The sequence below is a fragment of the Plodia interpunctella genome, chromosome 21 (genome assembly GCF_027563975.2).
Source record: "Plodia interpunctella isolate USDA-ARS_2022_Savannah chromosome 21, ilPloInte3.2, whole genome shotgun sequence".
NCBI classification, from domain to species: Eukaryota; Metazoa; Arthropoda; class Insecta; order Lepidoptera; family Pyralidae; genus Plodia; species Plodia interpunctella.
Window position 1 is genome coordinate 193,266 of NC_071314.1, and position 14,231 is coordinate 207,496.

A 14,231-nucleotide genomic window follows, 5' to 3' on the forward strand; every position below is an offset into this window, starting at 1 on the left:
ATTTTTCTCAATAAAAACATTATAATATAAAAATAATCGATTATTTGGTTGATTTATTTAATGCAAAAGAAATGACTTTTCGGCTTAGTTATCTGTACTGGGCAGACGCCGACAGCAGTCCGCGATCATCCACTCGTCACATCTTACAAATATTCGACGTCGGCGACGATTCCATGCTGTAAGACATATTATCATCACTATCGATTATAAATTATTTTATAATATCTAAACACATTATAAAATATGTCTGTTTCTAGAATCCTCGCGTAGTCCTGGTTGCTTTCTGGGACGACGTACCGAAGTCAGGGTTTGATTCGGCTGCGATTTTTCGACAGGCAACTTGCCTCATGTCGTCAACCCACTTTGGCTGTCAAGGCTGTTTATTCAGAATATGGAGTAGTCCTATTTTAGGCTTGAAATCACATGCATCTTACTGCATTAGTTAGTAAAAAAATACAAAATATTGTACAAGCAAGTAGTTGTCTATGAAATATACATTGGCCAGATTGGTATGTGTGAATTTGAGTTTGTATACGGCCCGATCCGAACCTGCGACCTTTCGATCACAGGCGGACGGTGCTAACCGCTCGACCACCACCGCTTCAATTCCATTAAAATGACAGGATTACCTGGAGATACATATGCGCGAGTTGTTTCCCCCCGGCCGCCACGAGCGCTATCCTGGGGCTCCGGCCCCGGAACAGCACGGGCACGAGCGGGCGCCCCTCCCCCGCCCCCGCCCCCTCCCCCGCCCGCGTCAGCCCCGCCACGTGCTCGCGCAGCTCCTCGCGCGACGCGAACGTGCGCAGCCCGTACGCCACGTTGCCTTCTGGAATGTCGATTGTCTTCCACGATTCTGACGTCTCGAAGTATCCGCCTTCGCCCTGTTGGCAATGAGCGTGTATTGTCAATGTTCAGGCGAGCGAGTCCAGAAATCCAGACTACTTTGCCATGACATGTTTATAGTCCGGCGATTGAAAAAATTATACCACGAAAACTTCTTTCTTAGTTTCTCGTAACCAGCTCTCCCTACTGACATGGTTGGCGGACTCAAAGCTCTGACTACAGTACATAACTAACCTCGAAGGTAGACACAGCGTAGTGGTTCCCCCTCTTAGCGGTGACGACGGTGACCAGCTCCCCGTCCTGGTTGACGAGCGGGGCGCCGGCGAGGTACTGGTTGGCGGACTCGAAGCTCGGCGCCGCGCGCCATTGCGCCATGCGACCGTCGCTCGACACTATCAGCAGCTTCTTGCTGCGGTTTATGAACACCTGGAAAATTAAATTATTGAATTGAGAAACCCCATTTATACGAGTACCCTCATAACTAACAAAATTCTATGAATAGAATGATTTATTGGTATTTAATTTCAAATTTCGTGACTCACTGACGATCATCAAAATTCTTAGGGTCTGGAGTTATAAGTTTTGTAGATTTTCAAATCGGCGCATATGTTGGCTGGCAATCCGTTTAGTGTGGTGGGAGTGTAATTTTCTAAATGTATGTATGTTCTCCTAATGTTAGTACCTTCTCAGCGGTATTGTCGTCTATCCTGACGTAGGCCAGCTCGCCCAGCGGCGCCAACTTCTCATCAGTGAACACATCGCAGTAATGGTGAGTGGTCTTCGCGCGCTCCGCCACCTGGAACAGAGATGTTTTAGCATTCTTCTTCATATGCTCTTGCCAGAGCTGTCGTGGACATGCTATGGGGTTTTAGCACTGTCTCTCTGTTTGTCTCAAATGCATAGCGGGCTTTCATTTAGATATGCGTTGGTAAGGGCTCTGTCCTGCTCCAAACTAGGGTGGTATATGGGTTAATTACTAAGATCATAATTTATTCTGGAAATGGCCAGAGATCCGGCCCGATGGACCGGATTTTTGAGAGTATGAGTCCAACACTACCTGGGCCTCACTTCCTGATGCCCGAGGTGGGCTGCTCCGTCTCCACATTCGGTATAAAACAAAATGGTGTCACCTGTTCAGGCGTGCAGCAGTGTATGGGCAGGACGGAGCCGAAGCTGGCGAACTTCTTTCCGTCTCGCTCGTGCACCTCGGCCGGGATAGAGAAGGACTCTACGAGACCTTTGTTCTGCTCGTTGTAGACCGTGCGCGACATCGTTTTGGATTCCTGCTGGAGATTATATATATAACTTGTTATTTTATTACCAAGTGCGGTATTTAATGCCACCTATTTATCGCGAAACTTTTCGCCAAAGTGTGGCGGTTTCGGTATAAGTTAATTTAATGTAAGTAACATTAAATAAATGCTCTTAAAAAAAAACTACAACTGTCGAAGTTCATTCTGCATACATAGAAGCCAGTTAAAGACACATAAAACAGAATAAATTATGTAGATTGTAGAACATATCAGAAAAGTCCCAACGACCATTTATTGGCGCTCGTCGATGCACTATCAATTTTTTATAATAATTCCTAACTAGTATGTGCTTGCTCGATGTAGAATGTTATGTTAAAAGAAATCAATTTCGCCCCATAATCTCCATTCTCTTGGTAAATTGGACTTAAAAGTAACTTGTGTCAAACAATTCGCGCCATATCCAACCGGTGCGTGCAGGTCGATCTATCGAAATGAAATTATAAACACACAACACATTACGCATTCTTATTCTTACATATAGTAAAAGAAAGTCCTCTGCCGCGTCTGCCTGTCTGTATATTCGCAATAAACTCAAAAACTACACGGATTTTCATGCGGCTTTCACCAAAAGATAGTGTGACTCCAGAGGATGGTTTAGGCATATAATTTATTAAGTGTTAACCCGAGCGAGCGAAACCAGGACGGGCCGCTAGTAAAATATAAATGAATGTTTGCGTACCAATGAGCAGAAAAACAAAATTAATTTCTATTATTAAGTAGGTATAATATTGTTTTTAGTTCAGGACAGAAATAAATATTGAATGCCTTTTGCCCAGCTGTGCAATTGTAATGGTAGATAAGTATAGGTATTAATAATATATAATATAATACTGCATTACTAACTCATATATAAATTCGGTGTAACCATCTGCACTCATAATATGTGACATTTCTGAAATGAAACCTATTGAACTTGATATTCTTGTAAAGGAAAAAAGGCAGGGAATGATGACAATGTACCTATAGAATCGTTTTAAACAGGGACTTATACCTAATAATAATAACGAAAAAAAAAACATTATTTTATGTTAGCTGTTAGTAAAAAAAATGTAAAACAAAACTCACCTTTTTTCCAAATACTATCTCAAAACACTATAATCAGCCAGTGTCGCCGGCTTTATCGATAAACAAAACACAATCACATGCGAGATAAAAAACTTTTATTTTTAGGTTGGTACTACTTCACATGTTGGCAGAACTTTAACTGAGCAATTTTAGAAATACATTTAATTAAGCAGGTACTGAATTAAGAAATACATTAAAGGTTCATATGCATCATGACACCAAATAGGTACTAAAATCATTTTAGAAACTGTATAGGTAAGTACTTACTGAAAACGTATAATCATATTATTGCAATATAATGTCTATTCCTATAGCACTAAAGTCGATTTTGAACTGTTCTTTGCGTTCGTTCTGCTTGCGATAAAATAAATTTATAATGAAGGTTGTCGCTTACGAGGACTCTTGCATTATAATAATATGTATAAGATTTAGTCCTTTCATATTAAAATAAGGTAGCTAGAGTCGTGGGAATATATCCATTATATACTTATTGAAGTTCTATGGCAGTTATTTTATTTTAATCATTTAAAACACGATACAGAGACAGATAAATGTTTTTATTTTATTGCACAAAATATAATATATGAATGATGGACTTCCTCTATGATTCTTGGACTTTCTCTAGGATTGTTTACAAGACCTCCTAATTATTAACTTGTTATTAAAAACGCATCTATTATTGTCGGTAGGTATAACCTTTGGATCCGAATCCGGTCTTCTGAAACCAGAATCAGTAAATAGTAAATACCTAAGGAAATATGTAATAGATAGGAGTTTGTATGTGAGGTGAGGTGCGAGGGTCTAACTAGTAACAGATAAATTTTGTATTATGTATAGGTACTTAATATACAATAGGTAGGTACACTAGCGGGCCGTCCCGGCTTCGCTCGGGTTGAATCATAATAAATTATACACCTAAACCTTCCTCAGGAACCAAACTATCTATTGATGAAAACCGCATGAAAATCCGTGCAGTAGTTTATGAGTTTATCGCGAACAGACAGACAGATGCGGCAGAGGACTTTGTTTTATAATATTTAAGGATATCCATGAATTTTATGTTGAATATGGATGTAACTCTTAAGTATATAATGTTAAAATATAAAGTTACTTTTACCATTAATTTGTACATGCATTTTACAGATACAATTTACCTACAGACACTTTGGGAATATTCTTTTTTAAATTAAAAATTTATAACCTCAAATTGCCAACCTTATGATAAGAGATTTGAAGGAATTTAGGAGCCGCTTCGGGTGTGCGTCCGTTCAGTCTGTTATCTGTAACTGATAACGCACATATCTCCGTGGATGAAAAGTGCAGCGACGTCGTCATGAAGGTGGGGGACAAAGTTTTTGTTGGGAACTGTACCTATTCGCTTTTATGATACTAACAAATATTATATATAAATGAGAAAGTAAATTTGTTTGTTACCTCTTCACGCTCTATCTGTTCAAACAATCTTCTTGAAATTTTGCATACATATACATGTAAGTTAAAATTATGGAAATGGACCGGCTTTTTTTGGCAATTTTCTATAATTTTATTGAAAATACTACACTTTTTTAAAATTAATTAAATAAATATACAACACCTGCTTAGTATTCGTTTTAAGTTTTTTTTTCTTTATTGTTGTTACTTATGTGTTAATAGGCCTGTGTGCGTTGAGTTGTTCAAATAAATCATTCGTTCATTCATTCACCTAACACAGTATTGTATACTGAAATGAAAGGGAAACTTCAGCCACTATATTACCACGATGTACATATGTTTCATATTTTTCATTTCAACAGCAGGTCGCTACATTATTCTACTAAGGAATTCAGACCGCCATAATAATTTTTCTTTAATATCTTCTAGGTGCATAGCCTAGTTGCAGTTTTAATAAATGCAACTATAGAAGACTAGCGTCTGCGTCCTTGGTCTCCGCACGCGTGGAAATATGGGAATAAAGTACTTTTTATCTGGGACTTGTCTGGGTCTGATTATAGGGAACTGAACTAACAGAAGTAAATAAATATTTTTTTTGCCTGTCTATCTGTATGTTATTCGCGCATCGCGCAAAAACTACTGGAAGGAATTTGAAGCAGTTTCCCAAGTTATACCTATATAGCGGATGGTGTAATTTACAATCTAGTATAGGTTTCGTCGCGGTACGTTGCTTGAAACCTGAAATATAGACAATAATAACACGAAATAAATGCGGGCGAAGACGCGGACACAAGCTAGTTATATAAGGATAAATTGGGAGCGCTCTAATGAGACCTAGCAGCACTTTTGATTCTCAGGAGGTCGATAAATAATTGTCTGAGAGTGCAGAAGCTACAGCACGGAGATAAAATCACGAAACTCGACAACTTAGTTTTAGATTTCTTTTCACCTCTGTGAACAAACAATTCCATATAAAACCACTCACCCCACACGACACGATCGATGCTAGGTTAGAAAAATTCCACGGACCATATACCACGATACTTCTAGGCCGATTGCTCAATAGACGATTGCCGATTGCTCTTAGACGATTCGCTTTGTTTGACGCTTTTCTACTTAAGACTTCCTTTAAAAAGCGTTTTTGTTATAAAAAATAACTCATCGCGTTTAGCGAAGATTAAGGTTATGAAATAACACATTCATAATTATTAAATTTATAAAAAAATATATCTGTACCGTCTAAATAAGCAATGAGTCAGCGTAATATAATATTAGTAGTAGTGTAGGCATAGTACCTACTTACTAATTTCATGAGAATAAATTTCTTTTCGAACTCGCGCAGCTTACCGCATCAACAGGTTCCGAGCAATGTTGTTCAACACAATCTGTCTTCATGTTCATTTTATTCACTGCTAATATTTTAAACAAAGAAACTTCCCCAGGCAAGATCTCTTCACAATATCCAAATGCAAATGAGATCTAAATAGAATTTTCAGCTTTTAAATAAGAAAATCCACGCTAAAAACCACCCTCTCGAATGTTAGATAATGGCAACACTCGGCCATAGGTATAGTCCTCGATCATAGATAAGCCCATTCGGTGACGTAACTATAGGACGGTAGGTACTTTTGCCACGTCTCTCTATGAATTATAAAGAGATCGCTAAACTATCATGATACATTATATGATGTAATAAATATTTATTTTATTATTTCAAAACGCGTCCGTGTCAAGAAAGATTTAAACTACCCAAAATAAACTATGATGCGTCTGTGTGTCAACCTCAGAGAACTAAAAATTTACATAACTTTATGAACAGAGTTAGTAAATCATACCTAAGTAGGAATCATATTATTTTAGTATTTAAAAAATTGTATGATTAGGTACGAAAGTTTTTACGAAGATTTAGGTATTCCACATTCAAATTTTCATCAAAGTTAAAGTATAAAGTGAAATAAACGTTTAACATGCACGGATATAAGTACCATACAGCTATGCATGTCGTTATTACATGACGGTGTGTATGTATTGTGGTGCATAGAGTATAAATGGGTACCTACTATTATCCCAAACTTTAATGGAAGCGGAGCTCAGGCACTTTCACATAGTTAATTAAAGTTTAGTTATGGTACTTACCCAACCGGCGCGGCGGCCATATTTGATACCGAAATCACTAGTGTGACCAACAAACACACGTAATTCGTCATTACGATGGTGCACCATGGAACTATGACCGTGGCTATGAAACCATGAAATATTTATAGGCTCCACTCGTGACGTTATCTGCACACCTTAAATTGGATGGATTAGGAATAGGGGAATTTTCGTTTTATATCAATTCTATTTGTAAATGTTGTAACAGGACTGGTTCTAACTACCTGTAGTAAAGTACAGATTGGTTCTTGGCCCAAAACTGCCTGTTACCGAGCTCAATTACAGGGAAAGATGCGATTTGCAGTTAAATCCGTCATTATACACTCAAACCTTCCTTAAAAATCATCCTAAAGAACTTTACTTGCACTTACACTTCATAGGCCCGTGCACATCGAATGCTTATGCAACACGTGCGACTGAATAATAGACTGACTCAAAAAGTATTACTTATTACTAGAAATATTATGAAGTCTGTGATGGTATTTACAGATTTGGAAATAACTTTAGCACCTACTTACTAATTGAGAATTGACGAAGGCAGGGCATAGAATAATCTCGCGACATCAAACTAAATTCGACACTCTTTTATCCTTGCATCTCTTATTCCACGTAAATAATAAACCTAACAATTATGAAAATTTGGTTTTAAGACCGCCCGCCTTCCTGTGATCAAGCCGGCGGAATGCTGCTTTTGTCTATCAAAAGAATCGTATAGCTAAAAAAAATAATTTTAAACTTTTCATAATACCAACATTTTTATTAAGATTTTACAACTAACCTAGAAAAAAAATCTAATAACTAAAAACTAGCCTAGTCACTAAAAGTGACCAAAAATTGGTTATGAAGCTAAAAGAATCACCCTGTATATATGCATAAAAAACTAATAATAAAATCAAATATTCGAATCTATTTGCGATTGTGCATAATTAAAAAAAACTGAAATTGAACTTTGTTACAACCACATAGAGCTCAAATTAACGTCGTAATAAACTCTGGGGAATTCCCCTTGCATTGACTAACCCGGAAATAATGTTAGGGCAGAAATCGAATGTAAAAATGATCTTAAATAAAAATACGTGGACACTCTTAAAGTTATTTTTATTGGTTTGAAGTAGGTACATTAACAAGAGAACAATATTATGTAATAGCTAAGAGATAGATGTCACAACTGTTTTAGGCAAGCTGATTTCGAAACATCAGTAGAATTTAACGAGAGATTATATGTATTCTACATACACGGCTAAATTACATTTTCTTCTACATGTAAATGATCGTAAGGCACGCCATGGACAGAGTACAATAGAGGGTGCTGTAATGGATGTAATATTTGGTGTCTAGGGCATAGCATATTAAGTGCGTAAAATTTATTTATTTTTTCGTTTTGGCAACATTGTTTTGAAGATTTCCGTATATATAATATAATATAAAATATCACTATTTTGATAAATTTTTAGTTCAAAAAGGAATAAAAACAGTGTTACTTATTCTAAAAGTGGCTAATAAACGTAATGTTTTTCTGAATTAAGTATATTAATATTCTTTTCAATATTTAGAAACAAAAATTTGTACGTCGTTTTTCACTGTAGATAAATACTGTATGCACCATGTGTGTACACATTTCCATATAGCAGTAGGTAGGTATATTCACAATAGAAATTTATAACCATATTGCACAACTTATTATTCAACAAGTGGACCTAATTGCCACAAGACACTCTCTGTAAGTCAAATCTTAGGATCCAACAAACGGGTGGTGTATAAACATTAAAACAAAAATGATAAATAAAATGTTGACGTCCACATGATGTACATGGGGTCAATTAATTAACCCATCTAGTTATAGTCATTTTAATTTTGATCTGGATGTGATAATGTGAAATAATCAAAACATGTTCGAATTTTAATATGTACATAGTTCTATTGTTTATTGTTAGGCCTTATCTATTGAGCACGTTAATAAAAACCTACTTATTTATTTATAACATTTCTGGCAGTGATCACATTCACCTACTTCTTTTATTAGGCATAATTTAATAAAAAATTGTAAATAACTTTTTTGTTTTAAAATATGTATGTACTTATAGGGAGAAGTGCATTATACCACAAGTACATATATATTTTGAGTAATATTTATATGGCATTTGTACGTATAATACTTATAGCATAGACGAAGCTTAGCTATGGATGGAATAATTGACATTTTCTCTAAGTGTCTGAACTATATTGCATTGTTTAACCGCAGCAAACAATTCATTTTGTACTAATGAACTATATTACGTCAATAATATTTACGTAAAAATCATTGCGACAATATTAACATCTCGATTATCAATAAGGAAGTCTTGTATAATGACTAGAGAACATTTCTCGCTCAGTACAATTCCCACGAGCGAGAAACACGAGGTAATATAAAATAAATAAATATCAAATAAAAAAACCAAAGTTTGTAAAATTGTCGCGATGATAATGCAGCACCTATCTATAGCTCCTGTGAATGAGGATGGCGTCGCAGTCGGTGCCGCGCGCGCGGTGCGCGGCGAGCACGCGCGGGGCGCGCGCGGCGCACGCGGCGCGCGCGGCGCGCGACGGGTCGCGGTACAGCACGAGCGCGCCGCGCGCGCCCGCGCACAGGATATAGTGGCCGCGGTAACCGCCGCCAAACCAACGTCTGCCGGCCGATGGGACTGTGTTACTGGTGTAGCGTACGATGTTTCACAACACAATTGAAGTCGACAAGTTCAAATTGTGTGAAACTTGACGAAACGAACACTTTCGAACAAAAGGGGCCGGGTTACATTGCGAGAAACACGTAATGAGAAACGGCAAGAAAAGCGGAAAGTGGCACGTAGAAACGTAAATGAATAAGTTACCGAAACGTCACATTATACATATACATATTTTCATAATAATATTATAAATGCTAAATTTGTCTATCTGTATGTTACCTTTCACAGCTAAACCGCTGCACTGATTTTGATGAAATTTGGTATGCATGTAGTGAAAGACCCCATTCAAACAAATACAATTTATGCATCGTGTCTTCTTCTTTGTTGTTTCGATGGGAAATCTACAAACACTCCATTAGATAAGTATAGTAAGTAGCAGATAAAATAATCCAATGTTTTGTGTCTTGTATCTTCGCGATCGAGCTTTAAAGGTTTAAAAAAATAAAACGAACCTAAATTCGAAGCGCATCTTGTTGTGCTTGCAGATGTCGCAGCTGAGCAGCGCGGCGTCCACCAGCAGCACGGCGGGCGCGGCCTGCAGGTGCTGCAGCAGCTCCTGCTGCGTCACTCCGCGCGGCACCACTTTGATGCCGTTCGCCGACGCTTGCGCAAACCTTCTTTGGACACGTTCGCGATCCTGTATGTGGATTTCACAGCTTAGCACAAATTGGGCTAAAGGATCGACTGATTCCACCGAATGCGTATGCAACACGACGCATCCGGTGTACAACAAAATGGAGCATTGAATTAGAGTGGATTTGTTATAGTTAAGAGAGTGATATAGGCATGCATAATTTCTTCTGAAGTTCCTTTTTAAATAATTTCGAATTATGTTGCAATCAATCAATACATATAATAAAATTGAAGAAAGGTCAAATTTGTACATTGGATTTTTTTTTAATTCTTCGTGGAATATACTTAGTTACTGATATAGATGACGAAAATATAGTTTTGGAAATTCTTGTCTGTCTGTCTGCCTGAATCTGTGTCTGTCGCATCACTCGAAATCTACTGGACCGATTTGCTTGATATTTGGTAAGTACCTTATATACCGGGTTAACATCTTAGATACGTTTCATCCCGGTAAATGGTTTTTCTTTCATTTACCGGGATGAATATGATGACTTAGGATAATTGATACCGGGATGATGACGTAGGATAATTGAAAAACGCATTTTGGGCGCATTCTGCTTGCCGAAACTGTAGATATGAAAGTTCTACACCGATGAAGTTAGTGACTTAAAAATTTGGATTTTGGTTGTTTACAACAAAGTAATGTATACATACGTGTTTCAGATTTTTCTGAAAATTAACCCTCAACCTCTTCAAAAGGGGGTGAAAGATTGTATGGGACTTAATACAATTTTCAAGATAAAAATCTAAAAATTGGCACACTTACTTTTTGTAGTAAATAACAGTAATAGTAAATACATAATATGTTTAATTAACGTTTGTGGTTAATAAAAAACCGGGACGTAAAACGTCATGGAAAATGGGTCGGCACGCGTTGCAGTAAGCGGGAAATGGGAAGGAGACACGTAGTGGGAAACGGGACGGGACACATTGCAAAAAATATGATGGCACAATATGTAGGAAACGGTACGGGATATCTACTTTACGTTACATAGCAGGAAGCGGGATTGGACAAGTTTGCGGGTCTCATCCCGCCCGATACAGCGGGAAACAGGAATATGAACTAAAGATGAGAAAAAATGCGATAAAAAAATTACTGAGATTTTACTATGAAATTCACGCGGGCGAAGCCGCGGACAAAAGCTAGTTCTACAATAAAACAGAGGTTTACTTTCCGTCATATTTTATTCGATATCGTGACATTTTGCCATGGAAGGTAACATATAGGAATGCTTACCAAATCAATGATTTTGCTGTAATAATTCTGTTTTTTGTGATTTTCGTTGACCCCCACCATTGTTGTGTACATGGTATGTGGTATTCCAAATCTGTAAACCAGGATAAGCATCACATTTGCCCTTTTATGTTGATAAACAATACTTAATTCCTCTTTATCTAAGTAGTAACATTACAATTATAATTAAACATTTTTGGCCATCTTTAGCATGTACCCACTACCTGATTCTATAAATCGTACAAACTTTGATACTTGTATCTAGAAATGACAAGGGAGTCTGATATGCAACTGTTTTGACTTTGGCTTTGCACAGGTGCATTATTATGCATGATAAATAATTATAAACCTACCTCTTGAATCACTCAATCTATAAAAAAATCAAAATTAATCAAAATGTGTTACATATTTTTAGGGATCCAAGCATACATGGGGACAGACAGATAGCGGTAAGTGACTTTGTTTTATACTATGTAGTGAGGATTAATAGACAGGCATCTTTTTGCACCTGATATGTCTACGCTGCCTGGTGAATTGACAGTTCTATAGTCAATTCACTAAACTTTTAAATAACAATGACCCATTTTTATTTAGAATTTAGTTTCTTTACCTCATTAATAAATAGCATAAGTCTATGGTCCACGTGGACTGTTTGAAGCCCTCCTCCTGGCAGATCTCGGTGAAGTTGTCCAGGAACTGCTGTCGTTGGTGCTGGTCCAGCAGCATCAGCACGCATGTGACTCCGCAGTCCCAGTGGAACCGCTGCTGGATGTGCGGGATGCTGTGGGCGATCATTGATATGCTACCTGGAATTTTATATCTAATTTAAAAAGAAGTATATAACAATTATAAATAAAACAATTTATTTCAAAAAATGTAATCCACATGTCGTTATATTAAGGAATTTTGACAAACTGGATTCTACACTAGTCAATGGGCAAAACGCTTTTATATTTGCAAGTTTTTCGGGGAATACAGATGATGCAAAAAAATCAATACTTACCACTGTGTGAAATGATTGAAGGATTATATTTTTCGGTAGTAAGCCCAAATATTAACCCAAAAATTAAGAGAGAACTTGGCGAAAATTGTCTCATTTACAACAGTGAAACTGAATCTTTGTGCATGGAGGTCTATTTCAGAAGTTGATCTCAGATCAAGAAAGAAAGACCAGAAAATCAGAACTCGAATAAATTGGGGAGATGTGTATGGAACTTGTGATCAATTAATGAACGAACTTACCGTCTTTCGCCATGGTTTCTCTGTTTCATTGTTTGTGATTACTTGAATTTAGAAGTAATCTCATTTCATAAATATTCTACGAATTTGATCTGTGTCATACATGATTAATGATAAGGCCGCTATTGTAAACATTTACAAAAGGCAACTTGAAACTTTTGTTTACCTACTTCATTTTTGACGGTGCGTTTTGTTTGTAATGAAAATGTAGGATCTACTGACTGATAATAAATTGAATTATCTTGTACAAATTTATCAAACACTTTAAAGTAACACATCCTAAAAACACAAGTGTATTTAAAAAAAATAATAATATTTGCTCCAACGTGGCTCCAACCAACGAGAACCACCACTGACGAACAAGATAAAACAAAACGTAATGCACCATTCTGTTTGTTAACTATAGCTATACCTCTAGACTAGTATGTACAAAACAGCTGATCGATTCGAAACAGTGTTACCAGATCTCCTGATTTTACATTTTGCAGGTTTCCTGATATACAAGGTGTTTGATCAATAGTATATAAAGTGGTAGATAGGGTATCGTATCCATATTCTCAGAAAAATATTTCCATGTGGAAAAAACGTCACAATAGGGAGTTAATTAAGATTTTAGATTATGGTAAAATTAGTGCAGTGCCAACCCTGGAACAGCTGATTTCATTCATTTGTACAACTTATTGTTCATTGACCTCAGTACCCGGATTGGTGCAAATTATGATGATGAAAATTCAAAACATGGCTTTTATGCCTAAGATCTTTGTCTCTGAGAGGACAATATTAACTTTTTAATTATGAAATATCATGCAAAATCGCTTTTACGGAACTGTCTATTGGAAACGTAAGTAAAAGCAACAATAAGAAATTTTATCTTATTGACAATTGAAGCAATTCAACTTTTAAAATTATTACAAAGTAAACAATTACTTATAAAATTTAGGGAATATCTCTTCTGCGAATCTGATCTTTAAAATGGGCGCCTGTGTGAATGTGAAAGAAATAGGATAGAAAGAGATGGATGGAATGAAATATTGCCTATTATTTTTAGTGTCGATTCCATGGTTCAGTATGATTTATTATTACCTACTCATAAAAAAGTTTGATGTGAAATCTTTGTAGTTTGTTGTTTACGTTTTTCAATTAATGAAATAAATCATTATTGATGTTAATAATTTAAAAGAAAATCTTAAGTATCGCTACTAATATATTTATTTATTATTGTTCACACGGTGCTGCATTTTAGAGTAATCTCGAAAAGTGGTTTTAGCAATGATGGTCTAACAACATACAGTGCGAAGAGTAGAAGAAAAAGTAGGCAAGTGGACTCTGACGCGGCTGAGGAAGAAACACAAATCTATGGTTCTTTCACATTTAGCACGAGGAACTCTAAACGGGTACTAGGCGGACAGACATTTTGGAATCCTGGACTGCCGGAAGTAGTTACCCTTCATTAGTCGATTGAGAAACGCCGACGTGTTATGACGTGATTTAAATTGTCGTCGTGTCGAAACAGACTTTGTTTTGTTTTTTTACACTAATTAGTAGTGTACGTAGTGTAGTAGATTATGATAATGTTTGTATGTTTGTTGG

The 14,231-nt window shown here is 36.7% G+C and overlaps 2 protein-coding genes across 9 annotated transcripts; both read right to left on the minus strand.

Annotated features, from left to right (window-relative positions):
* Positions 1-17: 17 nt before the first annotated feature.
* On the minus strand, positions 18-6,158 carry LOC128679524 (poxin-like). Of its 7 annotated transcripts, none has more exons than XM_053761828.1 (6): positions 6,003-6,158; positions 1,977-2,132; positions 1,529-1,642; positions 1,081-1,272; positions 630-884; positions 18-176 (listed from the first exon to the last, which is right to left on the minus strand). In XM_053761828.1, the coding sequence occupies exons 1-6, from the start codon at positions 6,054-6,056 to the stop codon at positions 144-146; spliced, it is 804 nt and encodes a 267-aa protein (XP_053617803.1). In that variant the 5' UTR covers positions 6,057-6,158; the 3' UTR covers positions 18-143. The 7 variants fall into 7 exon arrangements, with proteins under 7 accessions (XP_053617803.1, XP_053617804.1, XP_053617805.1 ...); XM_053761829.1 differs by having other exon boundaries at positions 1,977-2,129; positions 6,003-6,142; XM_053761830.1 differs by lacking the exon at positions 6,003-6,158 and adding an exon at positions 5,959-5,982.
* A 1,732-nt stretch (positions 6,159-7,890) lies between these two features.
* LOC128679525 (uncharacterized protein) lies at positions 7,891-13,016 on the minus strand. 2 transcript variants are annotated; one of them, XM_053761833.2, is made up of 5 exons: positions 12,641-13,016; positions 12,013-12,208; positions 11,406-11,496; positions 9,988-10,172; positions 7,891-9,477 (listed from the first exon to the last, which is right to left on the minus strand). In XM_053761833.2, the coding sequence occupies exons 2-5, from the start codon at positions 12,195-12,197 to the stop codon at positions 9,285-9,287; spliced, it is 654 nt and encodes a 217-aa protein (XP_053617808.1). In that variant the 5' UTR covers positions 12,198-12,208; positions 12,641-13,016; the 3' UTR covers positions 7,891-9,284. The 2 variants fall into 2 exon arrangements, with proteins under 2 accessions (XP_053617808.1, XP_053617807.1); XM_053761832.2 differs by having other exon boundaries at positions 12,645-12,852.
* Positions 13,017-14,231: the final 1,215 nt, after the last annotated feature.

What these genes read in the sequence shown, in the direction of transcription:
- LOC128679524 (XM_053761825.1), bottom strand. Translation starts at nt 4,559, where the DNA reads ATGACGACGTCGCTGCACTTTTCATCCACGGAGATATGTGCGTTATCA. An exon ending in TTCAAATCTCTTATCATAAG is followed by an intron (nt 2,133 to 4,439) that starts GTTGGCAATTTG and finishes TATAATCTCCAG; the next exon opens with CAGGAATCCAAAACGATGTC. An exon ending in TCGCGCATATGTATCTCCAG is followed by an intron (nt 177 to 629) that starts GTAATCCTGTCA and finishes TATGTCTTACAG; the next exon opens with CATGGAATCGTCGCCGACGT.
- LOC128679525 (XM_053761832.2), bottom strand. An exon ending in TTATGCTATTTATTAATGAG is followed by an intron (nt 11,497 to 12,012) that starts GTAAAGAAACTA and finishes CCTGGTTTACAG; the next exon opens with ATTTGGAATACCACATACCA. An exon ending in ACAGCAAAATCATTGATTTG is followed by an intron (nt 10,173 to 11,405) that starts GTAAGCATTCCT and finishes ATCCACATACAG; the next exon opens with GATCGCGAACGTGTCCAAAG.